This window comes from Cenococcum geophilum (genome assembly GCF_001692895.1).
Source record: "Cenococcum geophilum 1.58 unplaced genomic scaffold K441scaffold_17, whole genome shotgun sequence".
NCBI classification, from domain to species: domain Eukaryota; kingdom Fungi; phylum Ascomycota; class Dothideomycetes; order Gloniales; family Gloniaceae; genus Cenococcum; species Cenococcum geophilum.
The window spans coordinates 1,596,860-1,614,455 of NW_027137575.1; the positions used below are offsets into that span (position 1 = coordinate 1,596,860).

At 38.4% G+C, this 17,596-nt stretch overlaps 4 protein-coding genes across 4 annotated transcripts; 2 read left to right on the top strand and 2 right to left on the bottom strand.

Annotated features, from left to right (window-relative positions):
• Positions 1 to 11,981: 11,981 nt before the first annotated feature.
• K441DRAFT_557173 (uncharacterized protein) lies at positions 11,982 to 12,768 on the top strand (the record flags this gene model as incomplete). Its single annotated transcript, XM_067643366.1, has 3 exons — positions 11,982 to 12,230; positions 12,294 to 12,512; positions 12,559 to 12,768. The coding sequence occupies 3 exons, from the start codon at positions 11,982 to 11,984 to the stop codon at positions 12,766 to 12,768; spliced, it is 678 nt and encodes a 225-aa protein (XP_067504877.1).
• Positions 12,769 to 13,096: 328 nt separating this feature from the next.
• On the bottom strand, positions 13,097 to 13,787 carry K441DRAFT_676853 (RNA-binding domain-containing protein; the record flags this gene model as incomplete). The annotated part of the gene is made up of 3 exons (XM_067650999.1): positions 13,097 to 13,408; positions 13,465 to 13,678; positions 13,726 to 13,787. The coding sequence occupies 3 exons, from the start codon at positions 13,785 to 13,787 to the stop codon at positions 13,097 to 13,099; spliced, it is 588 nt and encodes a 195-aa protein (XP_067504878.1).
• Positions 13,788 to 13,993: 206 nt separating this feature from the next.
• K441DRAFT_686735 (structural constituent of cytoskeleton) lies at positions 13,994 to 15,242 on the top strand (the record flags this gene model as incomplete). Its single annotated transcript, XM_067652018.1, has 4 exons — positions 13,994 to 14,213; positions 14,266 to 14,852; positions 14,906 to 15,146; positions 15,202 to 15,242. 4 exons carry the CDS (start codon positions 13,994 to 13,996, stop codon positions 15,240 to 15,242), a joined length of 1,089 nt encoding a protein of 362 aa, XP_067504879.1.
• A 261-nt stretch (positions 15,243 to 15,503) lies between these two features.
• On the bottom strand, positions 15,504 to 17,342 carry K441DRAFT_609805 (branched-chain amino acid aminotransferase II). The gene is made up of 5 exons (XM_067645517.1): positions 17,252 to 17,342; positions 17,131 to 17,163; positions 16,835 to 16,948; positions 16,134 to 16,780; positions 15,504 to 16,067 (listed from the first exon to the last, which is right to left on the bottom strand). The coding sequence occupies exons 1-5, from the start codon at positions 17,289 to 17,291 to the stop codon at positions 15,765 to 15,767; spliced, it is 1,137 nt and encodes a 378-aa protein (XP_067504880.1). The 5' UTR covers positions 17,292 to 17,342; the 3' UTR covers positions 15,504 to 15,764.
• Between the last annotated feature and the right edge of the window lie 254 nt (positions 17,343 to 17,596).

Below are 17,596 nucleotides of genomic sequence, written 5' to 3' on the forward strand. Positions count from 1 at the left end.
ATAAAGCTATTCTATAAAAAAAAAAGGAAAGAGCTAGGTAATAACTTAAATACTAGCAGCAGTAATAGGAGCCTCCTCTTCCATCTTAATATTATTATTAATAGTATTATTAGCTCCTCCATTTCTAGAAGCATTAGTACTTCCACTAATATTCTTCTTAGAATAACAGGTACTGGAAGGGCTAGTATAGGCGGGAGACTAGTAAGGAGAACGTTTATTTAACCTTTATTGCTATCTTTAGTATCCCTAGGTTCTAAATCGGCGTCTAAGTAGGGATTAGAGAGATATTAGCTAAAGGAGTTAGCATAGTTCCTAAGTAAGTCACTAGAGAAACTTACCTAGCTAAAGTAGCCTACGTAAGAGTATAAATGTTATTATTAATAAGGACAAGCTGTTTATATATATACTCCTAGACACTATATATCTAAGAATATTATGTCTCTATAGCAGTAGAAACCCTTATAGAATTAAAGAGTCTATAAGTAAGGGAAGACACCTTCTGTCCCCGCCTATTACTATTAGGATATTAGCGGAAATCTTAAATGGCGCGTTAAAGCCTATAAGTCTCATGCGCATAAATAGCGGGGATCTAGCATAATTAGCGAAATCTAGAATAGGACGGAATAGGAAATACTAGGATATAGGTCTTTCTCCTACTGCAATAATAGGAGCACTTAGATTTGTTTTTATTAGAGTAAAGTATCTTATAGATGTAGGAAGGATCCTACATAAGAGCATAAATGTAGTAATAACAGTATTTTAGGGAAACTGCTATAGGAGTAATAAACGCTGTCTAGGGCGTCACTGGGAGATTAATAACACTACCGCTAGTCTAGGGACGCGCAGAAGAACTATAAGCCATTATAAGAAAATACTCTAAGAAGTTAGCATTGTTATAAGAGATAAGGTAGAGATCCTATTACTTATAGACGCGTTAAGAAAAGATAATAAGGTAGTAATAGAAGTATAGCTAAAGATATAGAAGCTAAAAGGTGAGATATAATAAAAACAGCCTATTTAAGAACAAGATAAATAGTGTTATTAATAGAAGGATAAAAAAAAGACGATAACTTATAAACAGAAAGAAATTAAAATAAAAAACGTTATTATTAAGGCCTATTTAGGTGAATAGAAATAGTAGTTAGTTAACGCGTTATACCGGACAACCTCCAGATCTATTTATAATAAATTCCCAAAATTGGAGAGGTAAATCCCACTAAATTTTCATTACTATTATTAAAATCCTATTATAAAAACACTATAAGGAGCTAGGGTGGGAGAAGAGCAGAGGAATAAAAAATAAAGTAAAGTTCCGCGCTAGTAAAGAGCTGGCGATAAGTCGCATTATAGAGTACCTTTCCACTAAAGGTTTTCCTAGTAGTTTTAGCCGGAACTCTATAAAAGCTTAGTAGAGGCGAAGTCTTAGAGAACTAAGACTTTAAAAGGGGAGGCAATTATAATAGAATCCCCTAAGAGGTATATATCCAATAAAACAGTAGGAGGTTTTATTTATATCCCATCTATATTCCAGAAGACACAGTTAGATAGGTTAGGGGCGAAATGTTTTACTAGCGTCTTAGAAGAAATATATAGGAAGCTGGTTCCCCTCTAGAGAAGAACTAGTAATTAGTCTCTAAATAGAAGTAGTTAAAAGCATTTGTCCTTTAATACGTAAAACTTATTCTACCTTTAACTTACCTTTAACTTACCTTTAACTTACCTTCTACTTACCAGTAACACTGTTAATTAGATAATTATACGTTCCGGTTAGGCTAGCCTTTTATAGATACCTACGCCTATTAAAGGAAAGTTGGATCTATACTCTATATAGCTAATATTACTTATCTAGATATAGTAAAAATAGTAAACAAGCTATTAGAATTCTTATAAAATCTATTACTAGTTTATAACGTAGCTGCTATAAGGGTAATTACCTACCTTAATTAAACTAAGACTCTTACAATTAAGTATTTAAAGGAGAATATAATAAACTAGATCTTTATAAGGGTAAGTAATATATTATTTAGCAATAATTTAGTAAGTAGGAATGTTACAGACGCTTTAAGTACAATGTTACGACTACTAGGAGAGGAGTCGGAAGAAGCTAGTTGGTTAATTTAGGCACGGTCCAGGATAGAACCGGTAGAACTATGTGATGAGGAATAGTAACCGAGGTTATATAATATGCTACGTATTAAATAAGAGGAATAAGAGGAACTTATATACCTTACGTATAAGACGTATATTACATATAAAAAGGATTTTATAGAAGTACAGTTGTGTATTTAAGGACCCTTAGTCCCTACCTAGATAGTTCCTTCCTTATAGTGATTCTCAGAATACAATTAGAGTTAATCTATTGGGCAACCACTCCACCAGTTGTTATTACGTTGTTAACTATTATCTTTATATTTCCTATACACCTAGCCTATTAATAGAACCCATTATAGTTCTTGCTACAAGGTTCCGTTATATAATTACTACCTAGTTACGGTATTAAACATAAAGTCAAACAACATGCCACTAAAAGCAGCCACTATAACGCCATCAACGGCGGCAACTACGTTAAGGTTAGGGGGTGACACTAGTATAGCGGACACTAACTCGCAACAGCCTATAACGGTAGGACAATTATAAGAAATAGTTAACCAGTTAATAGAGAATAATATAGCACTTAAATAAAGGATTAACGGGATAGGCGTAGTAAAGGTTAAGTTACTATTAATTAAAAGATTCTTAGGAGAGAGATTAAAGCTTAAAGGATTCCTTATATAAATGCACTTTAAGGTTGCGCAAGAGGGAGCAAAGCTAGCGATACCTATGGATTAAATAGCGTATACAGGATTATTCTTAACAGGAAAAGCACTTAAATAGTTTAAGCCTTACCTTATAGAGATATAAGCAAACGGAATAATAACTATAAACCAGGAGGTACGGTTTATATTTTTAAGCTAAAACAGATTTATAAAGCGACTCATACAAATATTTAGAGACCTAGAGGCAGTAACCACAATAAAAAGAAAACTCTAAGACATTACGCAGCGAACCTTAGTAATTAAGTATATAACGCAGTTTCAAATATTAGTAATATAAGTTAAGTGGAATAATAGGGCGCTTATGGTATAGTATAAGTAGGGACTTAAGGCTAAAGTCTAGGACGTAATTATTCTAATAGAAGATACGGATACCCTAAGGGAGTTAATAGATTAAGCGATAAATATTAATAATAGGATCTACCAAAGGGAACAGACTAAGAGAGGTTAAGATAGAGTTTTATAGTCGTATAAGACGTAGAGCACGTAATAATTAAAGCTAAGTTAGAAACTATAGTATAGCGTAAAGCTAATAGACCTAAGTAGTATTAAAGAAGCCTATAAGAGATAGAGTAAGAAACTATAAAAACCTAGAGGTTAAGGATCTAGTAATTATAGGACTAAGGAGCAGAGGCTAAACTAGGGATCTTATTAGCAGAAGACGTTTAGGCGGACTTTATAATAAAGTTAATAGTTTAAAAACGGAGCTTGCATAAATTGCGGAAAATAGGGTTACTTTATAAGGGATTGTAAAGATAGTTAGAGTTACTATATAATAAAGGGAATAAGACTAATAGTAGAAGATATACACGTATAAAGGGATAATAGTATGCTGCGAGGAATAAAGGAGTGTTTAATTAAAAGTTTTATGTTTTGTTATAATAACGCATACCAAATTTATAAAGACGCTAAGTATAGTATAAGCTATTAGCTATAAGAGCTAGAGTTAAAAGGACTTAAGGGAACTATAGAGTTAGACAAAGAATAAGATTGACTCTATAAGCTAAATTAAGATATTATAGTAATATACGGATAATAATTAGCAACAATAACAATGAAGTTAGAGTACTTATTAATTAATAGTAATAAGAACAGTAAAGGAACTAACTAGGGGTATCTAAACCTTAATAATATAATAGAAGTAGAGACTAAGACCGCTATAAAGCAAGGTTTAGTAACGGGCATTATAATACCATTAGATACGGCATCTATCGCTTTATAAGACAAAAGGAGTAATATCTAGAAACGATTAAGCAAGCAGACGACTACTAGTGCTAGCTTACTACTTAATAAAGGCAAAAGGCCATAGGCTTAAGATTCTTAAGACGAGATAAGAAATAACTAAGATTCTTAAAGTGAGATAAGGTATACCTAAGGACCTATAATGGACGAAAACCGATGGAGCAGGGCAGTAGTTTAGTTTAGTAACATACAAATAAGCTTAGGACAAGAATTCCTAACGGTATAAGACTTTTAAGACGAGATAAGTAAGATCTAGGACTTTTAAGATAAGATAAGGACACTAATAAAGCCTAGTTGGACTAAGGTAGGAGCTAAGCTTAAGTTAAAAGCAAGCTTAGGATTAAAGAATCTAAGGGACTAAGAATTTAGAGAACGAATTAGGACACCTATAAGTAGGAGGTAAGAAGCTTTGTTATAAATTAGAGAATCTATAGCATAAACAGCGATTAGACTGGGAGACAGATATATAGACCCAAAAGACTTACTAGGGGAACATAGTGTTTAGCCTAAAGATTAAAAAGTTAATACTAAGATTAGGAAGCACAAAGACTTTAAGGATCTACTCACGAGACGCGATATAAAGGAAACTATAGAGGAATTCAGAGTAAGAATTACCTTATAGCAAGAACAGAAACTAGATAAAAGATCTAGTATATTAGGATATATAAGGGATAGAGTGCTAGTATAAAGGATTACTAATAGGCCAAGAGCAGGTACACTAAGAGCTAAGTAGCTTACCAAACTAAAACAAGAAGAGGATCTAGGGATTCCTACTAGGTTCGAGGAACAACACACTAAAGGCTGTTATAACGCAGCAATAAAGAGATATTTCCTTACGGATAAGCTATATATACTTAGGCAGCTATACCAAAAGTGGTATAGGCAACAACATAACGACAAGTGGGAAGATTTCTATATATAGTTAGACGAGAAAGTTGTCTAGAACCACCCAATTATAGAGAAGGCTATAACTTATATTAAAGGAGCCTTAATTATAACATTAAAGGATCTAAAGGAGCAATTAGAGGACTAAAGAAGCAAGAGGCGTATCTTAGTACCTACAAACAAAGTTACAATACTTAGATTAACGCAAGAAAGGTTTAAACTTAAGGACAAAGATAAGCTAAGAGTTAACCCAAGACATTAAGCACATTACACACTATCGTAGATAGCATGCGTAGATAATATATACAATATATATAGAGCGCTAAAAGATAAAAATCAAAAGTATTTAATAAGGATATATTAGATAACGGACGAGGCGAAGTATTAAAACACTAAGTATATATATGGTTAGCACCTAGTAGAAGTTTAAAAATAAGGGGACTTAATACTTTAACCAGGAAAATTCCTTATAGAAGAATGCCTAGATAGATAATAATAGTAGGAATATCCGGAGAACACCTGTCTATAGCATATTAAAAATAAAAAACGAACTAAGTACTAGCCTAAGTTAAACTAAGTATAAATAGGATCTAGTAGCTAACAGTTAGGAAAAGTGGAGGCCTATAAAACTAAAGGGAGCTAGTAGTAGAGCCTTAAACCCTTAAAGGAATTTAAGGATAACACCTAAATTTAAAAATTAAATAGCAAGATTAATAGTTTAAGGCATTAATAGACAGTGGAGTAATAAGGAACCATATCTCACTAGCAGTAGTTAAAAAAATAGGGTTACTACACAGATAGAAGGAACGTTTTTACCTATTAGTAACAATTTTAGGAGATCTAATAGCCTATAGAGGAGGCATTATTAATCTTAAAACAGGACCTATTTAGTTAACCATTAAAGGAAGATAAGTTAAGATATCTTTTAATATATTACCATTAGGGAATAATAAGGCAGTATTAGGAATGCCTTAGTTACAGGAATATAATCTAAGGATTAATTAGATTATAGGTTAGGTCAATATTAGAGATACTTAACGCCGTAGAATAAGATAATAAACCAAGTTAGTATGGTACTAAGTTAGAGCGACATATAAGGAGACCAATTAAGGATTAAGTTATATACCAAAAAGATACCATAAGTATAGCAAGAAATTATAGTTACTAGAAAGTAAAAAGCTATCAGAATATATAGTATGGGACTATAAGATAGAATTAGAACTAGGAATAAGTCTAAGATTCTTTTCAATCTATAAGCTTACTAAAGAAGAAGGGAGAGCACTAAAGGAGTTTATCTAGGAGAACTTATAAAAGGGATATATTAGACCATCGCAGTTATTAGCGGGTTATCTAGTACTATTCGTACCAAAGAAGAATAGAAAACTTAGGCTATACATTAACTACAGACAGTTAAACAGCATCACTAGAAAGGATAGGTATCCTTTACCCTTAATTAGCGAAATCTAAGATAGAATAGGTAATACGCAAATCTTTACAAAGATAGATCTAAGATAGACGTACTATTAAATTAGGATTAAGAAAGGCGACAAATAGAAGGCAGCCTTTAGATTAAAGGAAGAACTATATAAACCATTAGTTATATAATTCGGGCTTATAAACGTATTAGTAACGTTCTAAAAGCAAATCAATAATATATTAAGAGAACATTTGGATGAATTTATTATAGTATATCTTAACAACATTATTATCTACTTAATAACTAAGGAAGAACACGGAGAACACGTTAAATGGGTTTTAAGGAGACTATAGGAAGAACAAATACTAGTAGCAATTAAAAAATACGAGTTCTTCACAAGAAAGACCAATTTTATTAGATTTATTATTAAACTAGGCCAACTTAGTATANATCNAAAAAAGATTAAGGCTATAGTAAATTAGCAAGAACTAGAGAACGTTACGCAGTTAAGATTATTTTTAGGGTTTTATAATTACTGTAGAAGGTTTATAGCGCAATAGTTAAAGAATATTAAACCATTTACGCAACTAACAAAGAAAGAAGAATTATAGGCATAGGGAGAGGAATAGTAAGAACTCTTTAAGAAAGTTAAAGAGCTGTTTACCTAGGAGCTAGTTCTTAAGATCTATTAACTAGGACTAAAGACAGTTATAGAAACAGATATATTAGACTTTATACTAGGAGCATATTTTATATAGAAGCATCCAGACGGATAGCATCTAGTAGCATATTATAGTCGGAAGATAACACTACTAGAGTTAAACTATAACATCTATAATAAGGAGTTATTAGGTATAGTTACAGCACTAAAGAAATAAAAAGCATTTTTACAAGATACAGAGAAACTATTTATAGTTAAGACGGATTATAAGAACCTAACAGGATTCCTAATAACAAAGGAACTTAATTAAAGGTAAGTTAGATAGGCAGAGATGCTTACAAAATACTATTTTAAGATTTAGTATACCAAGGGTATAGACAACACGCGAGCCAATACGTTAAGTTAAAAGGCTAAACTACAAAATAATAACAAGCCATTAGGGGCTTTACTATAAAAAGACATAGATAGATTAATCAGGTACAATTATCTAAAGATTATAGTAACTTAAGAAAATAAGTTAGAAAAGATCTATAAGACACTAGAAAGCTTTTAGGTATAAAGAATTCTAAAAGCATAGCTAGAAAATCTATAGTTAGATATATACAAAAACTAAAAAGTAAAGTACATCCTAAGAAGTATAGCAGAGTAGTTTATAAAAGACTTTTATAAGGGACTAACCTAAGGATATAATAGAGCCACAGGCTTAGTATTAAAACTCTAGGAGGAGTATATTATTAACGGAATCTAAAGAATAGCCAGGAAGGTCACTAAGGAGTATCTAAATTACTAAAGGAATAAATTAATAAGACATAAGCTATATAGAGGGCTATAACCTATTAAAATACTAGAGAGACTATAGGAGGTCATATTATAGGACTTTATTATTAAGTTACCAAAATTAAGAGATCCTATTACTGGACAAGATTATAATATAATCTTAGTAATAATAGATAAGCTTATAAAGTGGGGATACTTTATAGCCTATATAGAAGAAATCTCAGCGGAAGATATCGCTAGAATTTATATTAAAGATGTGTTTATAAGATATAAAGCACTAAGCAAAATCATATTAGATAGAGATCTAAAATTTATAGTAGCATTTTAGGAGGTATTCTTAGCGGAACAAGGAGTTTAAGTAGCAACTTCTACCGTATATTATCTATAGATAGATAGTTAAACAGAAAGATTAAACTAGACACTAGAGTAGTATCTAAGATATTATATTAATTACGCACAGAATAATTAGGTATTACTATTACCAGTTATATAGTTTATATACAATATAACACCATAGGAAGGAATGGGTACGTTACTATTTAAGGCGAATTATGGATATAAGCTAAGAACATTATTATCGCCACGCTAAGTAAAGAAAATAAGTAGTATAGCTAAGTAAAGAATAGAGACTTTAATAAATCTTTATATAAACCTTACGGAAACAGCTAAGGTGGTATAGTAAAGAATAAAAAGGTACTACAATGCTAAGAGATCTAAGGGACCAGATCTTAAGGAGGGAGATAAAGTATAGCTACTACACAAAAATTTTAAGAGTTAATAACTAAGTAAGAAGTTAGACTATATTAGACTAGGACCTTTTAAAATTATATAAAGGATTTTACCGGTCACGTTTAAGTTAAACCTACTAACTAGGATGAAGATTTACCCTATATAGCATATCGCAATACTAGAGCCAGCATATAGGAATGTTAAGCCACTAGCCTATAAAGCAGATATATATAAAGGTTAGGAAGAAGACAAATAGCAAGTTTTAAAGATTGTTAGTTATAAGGATATTAACAATGAAATATAGTACGAGGTTAAGTAGATAGGTTATACTAAGACTACCTAAGAGCCACTAAAGAATTTAAAGAACGCTATAGGAAAGGTATAGGAGTATCGGAAGAAAATAGGTTAGGCAATATTAATAAAGAAGGATTGTTGAAAAATAAGTCACCTAAGGGGGACCTAGGAAGAGCGACTNCNNAACTACTTAGAGTTNTTCCCCNNANTATAGGNGGAGAGTTAGTTCTCTTATTACCTAGTTCCTAAAGACCTTATTCTATAAGTTTCTACTTCTTAGAATAAACCTTCTCACGAACCTTCTTAAGACGAAGTAATTAAGCAGACGCCGTAATGTAAGCATTTAGGGCCTTCTATTCCGCATTACAAGAACGTTCTAATTTAGTAAGAGCTTAAGACAGTTTACTATCTAGCCGTGTAGTAGTAGATTAAATATAAAACCCTAAGACAAATTAATTAGGGAACTAGACGTCTATTAAGAGTAATAGGTCGCGTATATTTAGCATTAAAGGTAGAGCGAACGTCGCAAGATAAACAAATATTCGCTTTAGTATACTTTAAGTAAGAGAACGGTTGTCGCGAAGAAGGATTTACCAACGCAATATAAACCAACCCCTCTTTTACACAACAAGAACACGGAGACGGTATAATCTTACTAAGAGATAATATTGCAGTAATAGTGCGAGCACGACGTTGGGCGTATAAAGAAGAAATTGCTTTAGGTATTATAAGTAATAATATTAACCAAATTGATTAGATGGACATTATACCTTTAGTAAATAACTTAGAGATGTTTTAAATCTTTAAGGACGAAGATAAAAAGGAGGGAGATAGTATTACGGACGCTTTAAGTATAATATTATAACTACTAGGAGAGGAGTTAGAAGAAGCTAGTTAGTTAATTTAGGTACGGTCTAGGATAGAACTAGTAGAACTATATAACGAGGAATAGTAACCAAGGTTATATAACATACTATGTATTAAATAAGAGGAACGAGAGGAACTTACGTACCTTATGTATAAGACGTATATTACGTACAAAAAGGATTTTATAGGAGTATAGTTGTGTATTTAAGGACCCTTAGTCCCTACTTAGATAGTTTCTTCCTTATAGTGATTCTCAGAATATAATTAGAGTTAATCTGTTGGGCAACCACTCCACTAGTTGTTATTACGTTATTAACTATTGTCTTTGCATTTCCTACATACCTAGCCCATTAATAAAACCCATCGTAGTTCTTACTACAAGGTTCCGTTACAAGGAAGAGTATAAAAGGCTATCTATTTACCTTATTTAGGGGACTAATTAACTAGCGATCTATAAAGCAGAAGTTAGTAATAAAATTAAGCATAAAAGTAGAGCTCCTAGCCCTATTATATACAGCTACTAAGTTAATTTAGTAGTAGCGATTCTTTAAAGAAATCGGATTTAACCCTAATAAGAAGTAAATAATATATTGCAATAACCTATAGACTATTTAACTACTAACTAAAAGCAACGCGGAGCTTAATACTAAGTTTTAATATATTAATATTTATTACTACTAACTCCGCCAGAAAGTTTATAAAGGAAGTATTAATATTAAATAGGTACCTATTATGGATATAACAGTAAACGGCCTAATAAAGGCTCTACCTTGTTAAAAGCACGAGATATTTATTTAGTAATTAAACCTCGTTAATATTAAGGATCTAATTTAATTTAATTTAAATAATATTTAGGTAAGATAAATATATGGAGGATTTCCTTTAACTTAACACCAAATTACTATTATAACTTTTTAGTATTTCTATAGCAGCCTAGAAGGCTCTATGCAGCTAGGGGGGTATATTAACCTAAATTGAAGTTCCTTACTACCATCGTAATACTGTCTGACGACCTAGATCGTCTATACGAACTATGTCTCAGTTGTCTCGTATCTTAAGCTCGTATATCTCATCAAACGTCTCATTACCTATTTCTCTTAACTATGACCTACTACATGACGACGTTGTCGTTATTGTATTTGGACCTACCTGATGTATATAAGAGAGCTTCTAGAGCCCTCTTTAATAAACAGAGTTCTCATTCCTGATCGTCCGTTCAACAATTTCCGCACGCAGCTAGCGGCTAGCTACGTCCTGACCTCTGTTAGATATTGAATCTCCTTGGTAACCACTGCATCATTATAGCTTATAGCTAGGGTTCGCTACGTCCTAGCTAGGCCTCGTTGTTAATTGACTGATTGCTGTGTATCGTAGTTTCCTATATCTTGACCATCCCCTATACCTGCTATCTGAAAGGCTAGGCAGAGACTGTCCATTCTCGGAGCCGTACTCGCTTAATATGAGCTGCCAGCTCAGGGCGTTTGATGATTTGCCGCAAAAAAGGCTTGAATGGAAATGGATACTTGGTGGTTAGAGTCTGTTCCTTGTCATTTATGTACTCCCGGTAGAATAGAGGCTCTGCACTCTTCTGGAACGGTTTACAAACAAGACAAGCATTGATTAGATCTACCGTCGCTTCAATATATGAGAATATCTCGTCCAGAAGTTCTGTTGGAAAGTCGGGGGGTTTGATTATTGCTTGATAATAGACGAGGCTTGTTTCAGATTCTTATTACCCCCTCAAAGGATGCTCGACATTCCTCGGAGAGAATTTCCAGATAGTTTGGATTTTGTGTACTTACACTCTAAAAATAAGGCCTTTGGGGGTATGAGAGGAGTTGTACGAAAGTTGGAATTCGAAATCTTCTGCACGATGAAGCTATGTCCAGGACCTGGGAATAGGGATGCCAGAGCAATAGATGGCTGGGCCGACCCTTGAAAGCTGGTTCAACCAAAGTAAATTGCTTTCGCTATTTTGCCCCAAAGCCAATAGAGTATATCTATAAGGCGGGATCTCCAACAGCAGTGGCGCCAGTAATAACTTCAGGTTCCAGTTCCAGATGTTCCTTGACGAGATATAAATGAATTCTGCAACAAAAAAGTAAGTCAGGGGCTCCAACGCCAAGAAAAGATTCTGTGAGGTATTTCGGATTTTTATTATTACTAAGAAGCCCGGGGAAGAAAAAGAAGGTTGGCTGTAAATGCTTGGTGTGCTCCAACCCTCGCTTCAGCCTTGGCGCTACCATGTATCGCGCATCAGTCACGAAACCATCCAGCTCTTCATCAAATATTTCAAATGATTACTATTGCCTCGTTTCCACTCATATCAGCGTTGGAGTTTGAATCAGCCTGCAGAAAGATTTCAGAAAGATACCAGGCTGGTGGACATCTACAGAGCGATTGGGAGCACGTTAGACTAGCTCAAGGATACGAAGAGTCAACTGTGTACTTGAGTATCACGAGAACAATACAAGGAGCTGGAGGGAAACCTGAAAGCCCAGTCAAAGATAATGGAGAGCTGGAAGCGTTTGAGGAAATTGATGAGGTGCAACACGAGGCAATCGCTGAACAATTAAGAATTGGGAGACTAATTGGCTTCACGTTACAGGAGGCACTTCAACTTAGGGTCCCCGCGAATCATGGGCTAATGGTGGAATATGATATCGTACTCTCACCTACTTATCAGGTACCAGTGCTTTATTTTAGAATTAGGGACGCAGGATGTGCATTGCCTCCATCGATAGATACTCTATACCGATATGTAATACCTAAGCAATTCAAGTCGCAAGTGGAAAGCTTTGGAATAATTGGAGGGATCACGATGACAGTATGTTATTTCGACCCTCGGCCTGTCGAAGCTGACATTGAGGTAGGAGCATCCAGTAACCAATCTGCCAGTTTTCTTCGTCCATCCATGCAACACGGCTGCTGCACTGGAAGCGAGCTTTCATGGAAGGGAGATTACTTCAGAGCAGTACATGCAGCTCTGGATAGGCACAGTAGGGTGGCATGTAGGGTTGCGGGTGCCGATTGCGATTGCATCGGATAAAACCGACCACCTCAGCGCTGAGATAAATGGCTAAAAGGAATTACTCTGTGCCAGAAAATCTCTCAAAATGATTCCACAATGTTGCCCCTCACGTAGCGGAAAGGTTACTATTCCTTTCCTAATGGCTACTACCACAAGAGCTCTTTGACCTCTATGGGCCAGACCCTTGGCACTAGAGGCGACGACAACCCCTTGGCAAACATAAACGTGGCGGAATGCATTATCTGGCTACTATTAGATTTGGACAATGTAGTTAACCTATGCATTTTGAGTGTAAGATACCTTTTGAGGACGGCACTGACAAGACTGATCGAGTGCGTGTGGGTATTTAAGACCAAGTGCGCTATCGATAAGGGGAAAAATCAATCGGAATCGGATTCTTCCATTGCAGAGCCTTCATCGTCTTCCTCCATCGAAGCATCTTCCCGGTCGCTCTCTTCTTCCCGTCTCCTCTTAACGCCTTGTGCGCTCTTCTCACCTTCTGACATGTCTGCTACTGGATTCTCCTTCGCAGAAAGTGATGCGGCTGCAACAGAGCCTGGTGGTGCGCCACCAAACACAGATTTTTGTAACTCAGTCGCAGCTATCCCGCTAGCTGTTTCAGTGGTTGGAATCTTGAATGTGCCGTCTAACTTCGAAATAGTGACCGATTTGCTCTTAGCATAGGACAGTTTCTGTAATAATTTGAGTTAGCAAACATTGAAAGGGTCGGAGTAAAACGGAGACAAACCATCTCCTTCCCAAAAAATTCAAAGCCTTGCAATGCTCTCATAGCTTGTGTACTGGCTTGGACATCACGGAAGACAATGTGAGCTTGACCGCGCATTTTCGGCGTTTTGAGAGCAACGATATCGAGTATAGGGCCATAAGTGGCAAACAGTAGGTAGAGTGAACGCCGTAGATTGGCTTTCTGGAGCTTGTCCGGTAGGTTTTTACAATACAATCTAGGCAGGTTGGCACGTGAAATGATGAACGGAACGCTGAAACTCACGTCTGATTGGGAGGATTTATCGGTGGTCCCCGCCCTCCCGCTGTTTTCGCGGAAGTTGCCATTGTGATCTTGTCGTAGTCGAGGGAAGAGATATATTCGGCGTCGCGAACCTTGATATGGAAAGTTCGTCTTCCGCCAAGCCCAATCCGTGCGTTTTCGGACACCACAACCAGCTCGCAACCCCACCACCGAGCCTCACAAGCTCTGTAGCTAGCCCCACGCAATAGTAGAGAGCTCCTCCTATTGCACATAGCAGCGCATATACGCTATGGCTCCGGAAGTCTACCACCTCTTCAACCACCCTATCGCGGACCATTCGTTCTCCGCTGACCGTCAGACGTTGGCTGTAGCCCGCGAGAACAACGTCGACCTCTACGGCAAGACAGGCGGAAAGTTCCAATTGAAAGATGAACTCCGAGGACATGACAAAACTGTGACTGGAGTAGACATTGCACCAAATAGTGGCAAGATTGTCACCTGCTCGCAGGGTAATTTCTACATTGGCAGTCTTCATTACTAGGCAGCTAACTAAAGTTCCAGACCGCAATGCGTACGTCTGGGAACCCTCCCCCGAGGGTTGGAAACCTACTCTCGTCCTCCTCCGCATCAACCGTGCTGCCACCTGCGTCCGCTGGGCGCCCTCCGAGACTAAGTTCGCTGTCGGTTCTGGCGCTCGTCTCATCCCGGTTTGCTACTTTGAGGAAGAAGACAACTGGTGGGTGTCTAAGCACCTGAAGAAGCCCATCCGCAGCACCATTACCACCGTCTCCTGGCATCCGAACTCGGTACTACTGGCTGCTGGCTCTACGGACGGACACGCGCGTGTGTTCTCGAGCTTCGTTAAAGGTGTGGACGCGCGGCCAGAACCGTCAGTGTGGGGAGAGCGCTTGCCCTTCAATACCGTTTGTGGGGAGTTTTTGAATAACACTGCGGGATGGGTACATAGTGTTGCTTTCTCGCCTAGCGGTAATGCTCTGGCTTTTGCTGCTCACGACAGCAGTGTGACTGTTGTGTATCCCAGTGCACCGGAGCAGCCTCCGAGAGCTGTTTTGAGCATCAGCACACAACTGCTGCCATTCATGAACCTACTCTGGACCAGTGAAAGTGAGATTATTGCTGCAGGATATGTAAGTCACCAGAGCATTTCAACAGAGGGAATAGCTATAGCTAATCGCAACAGGACTGCGAGGCCTATCGCCTGCAGGGTAGTGAGCAAGGTTGGCAACTAGCCGGCTCACTTGAATCCAAGGGGCGTCCAGGTATCCAAGACCAGAGAGAGGAGTCTGCTCTGAACATGTTCCGTCAAATGGATTTGAAAGGAAAGGCATCTGATGACACTAAGTTAAAAACTGTTCACCAGAACACAATCAGCACAATCCGCAGTTTTGATGAGAGCGGTGGTACAGTGAGGAAGCTTAGCAGTAAGTCAGCCCCCTAGTGCTGGTCCTGCTGAACTGTAATACTCATGTTTTGCAGCTAGTGGCGTAGATGGTAGAGTTGTCGTTTGGACCCTTTAAAGATAATAGAGCTCCGGTTATGCGTTGCCCAACCATTTAACTGGGATATGCATACATCGTAGTCCAACGATCTTCAGAGGACCCTCTGCGTAGACCAATCCAAATATTCCACTTTTACATTTCTCACAGTTTCTGCTCTCCATATATTCCTCGCCTTTTGAATGAGACCACCGGAAGATTTACCAAAGAGCACTAAGTGCCGCCTGCAGTTAGACAAAAATATCAGACAGATTCGCGACAAGTTCGAACGCTTATCTACTGGTTGGTCTAAACCGCTAGATTGGGTGACCAATCTGCCTTGCACAAACTGCGCTCCAGAAGTTTCCCTTCATAACATGATCTTTTCTCATTCGACCCTTTTATTTACAGAAAGACCACCTAAGTCCGCCAGATTTTAAATCGCCTCTGGTTAACGATTAGGTGCAGGCAAATCGCTGACCTTCTACCCTAACCTATACTCCGAAGATAGGAGTGCCTTAGACGTAAGACACAACGAAAAACAAGCGAAGCAATTAATTACTTTCAAGGCAGCCTATCAACATTATCATCCCCGTTCCCATCACCATTCCCTGCGGATCCATTAACATAGCCTTCCGGCTTTTCAACTCTATCCAACCATCCAAACTCATCCTTTATTTTGCCTAGTTGAATACCCTTTAGCATTGTTAATAGCTTAACGCAAACAGGGCCCGGCTCATCTGAGCCGTTCTGGTATTCGAATTTATCGCCTTTGGACTCCATGGTTATGGACTTGATAGGAACAAGAGCGGCAGCGGTGCCGGCGGCCATGACTTCGGAGAACGAAGGAAGCTCTTCGTATGCGATCTGAGAGATGGCGTCAGCATGCTCCACCCGACCATAGACTCCATGTTTGACAGGAAAGAACCTTACCGGCCTAGCCTCGACCTTCCACCCAAACGATTTCGCAATCTGGCACACGCTATCCGATGTAACGCTCTTGATGACGCTTTTGCTATCCGGCACTACGAGAGTAACATTCTCTCCGTCCTTTAGCGCTCCTATAAACCCTGACGTGGAGAACTCGTCCACGACGCTCCGCGTCTTACTATCCAAATGCAGCGTGATCCCGTATCCGGCATTCCGCGCCTTATCGCTCCACCGCAGCACAGGCGCATAATTGCCGCCCACCTTGGCGGACCCGGTCCCATCGGGCGCCGCGCGGTCGAAGCTCTCCAGGATCAGCGCGTCGACGGGGTGCGTGCCGTGGTAGACGCCCGTGGGCAGGACGTACACGCAGAAGGTATACTCCTCTGGCGGATTTAGGCCCAGCTGCGCCGACGACCCGAATAGCAGCGGCCGGATGTACATGGCGGCGCCCGTCTCGTGCGGCGGCACGTAGGCGGCGTTCAGCCCGACGGCTAGCCTGCATGCTTTTTGGAACAGCTCAGTTGGCACTGCGGGGATCGAGATGAAGGAGGCCGAGTGTTGCATGCGCTCGGCGTTTTGGGTGGGGCGGAAGATGTTGATTTCGTTTTTGGGGGAGCGGAAGGCTTTCATCCCTTCATAGCATTGCTGGCCTTAGCGGCGTTAGCATGGGCTTAGAGATGCGCGGGGAGGAAAAAGGTATGTACCATAGTTAAGGCCAGGCGCCATGCCGTGGATTCGGAGGTATGGGTCCTCGATGAATTGCGGCTCCGTCCATTTGCCCGTCTTGACGCTGTAGTGAGATTCGATATGGCCGTTGACTAGATGTCTTGTCAGACTTGTGATTATGTAAATGAGCGTCCTCCCAACGTATGACAAATGTAGTTCTGGTGGACTGAAAGTGCTAGATTATAGTATCGAATTGCTTGTGCTAATGGAAAGGCTTCGTGGTGCGCAAAGTACAGATTTTGAGGTCGGAGGATTTCAGGGTGTCCTTGCTCACCTTCACGGACTCTGAAGCCAACATTGCTCCAGTCTGTTTTATTCTAGTGGTTAGCAATGCCTTCGAGAAATGACGTTGTAGCTTGTGGTAAGGGATAGGGCTGAGTACGGCTTTTGCATACCAATTGTATTTACTGGAGAAGGAGGAAACGAAGAAGCCATATTTGCGAAAGAAAAGCAGCTTGTATACCTAAAATTTTGTGAGTTGTTGGGGTAGAAGAATAAGTGCAGTGTGTAAGCTCTTGAATTTTGTCTGTCTTATGGCTGACGCACAGCGACTTCGGCGGCGGGCGGCAAGGTGCCACGCAGTCACCTTACATAGTGGCGGTTGCAGGTTACTCTTACCGAGGCTCGTACAAGGGGATAACATGNATGGGCAGACGCCCCCTTGCTAGTATGCTAGTAGAATAATACAGCCCAACCATTTTGCGGGGGCTCGCTTATTTTGAAAACATACTAGCGGGGAG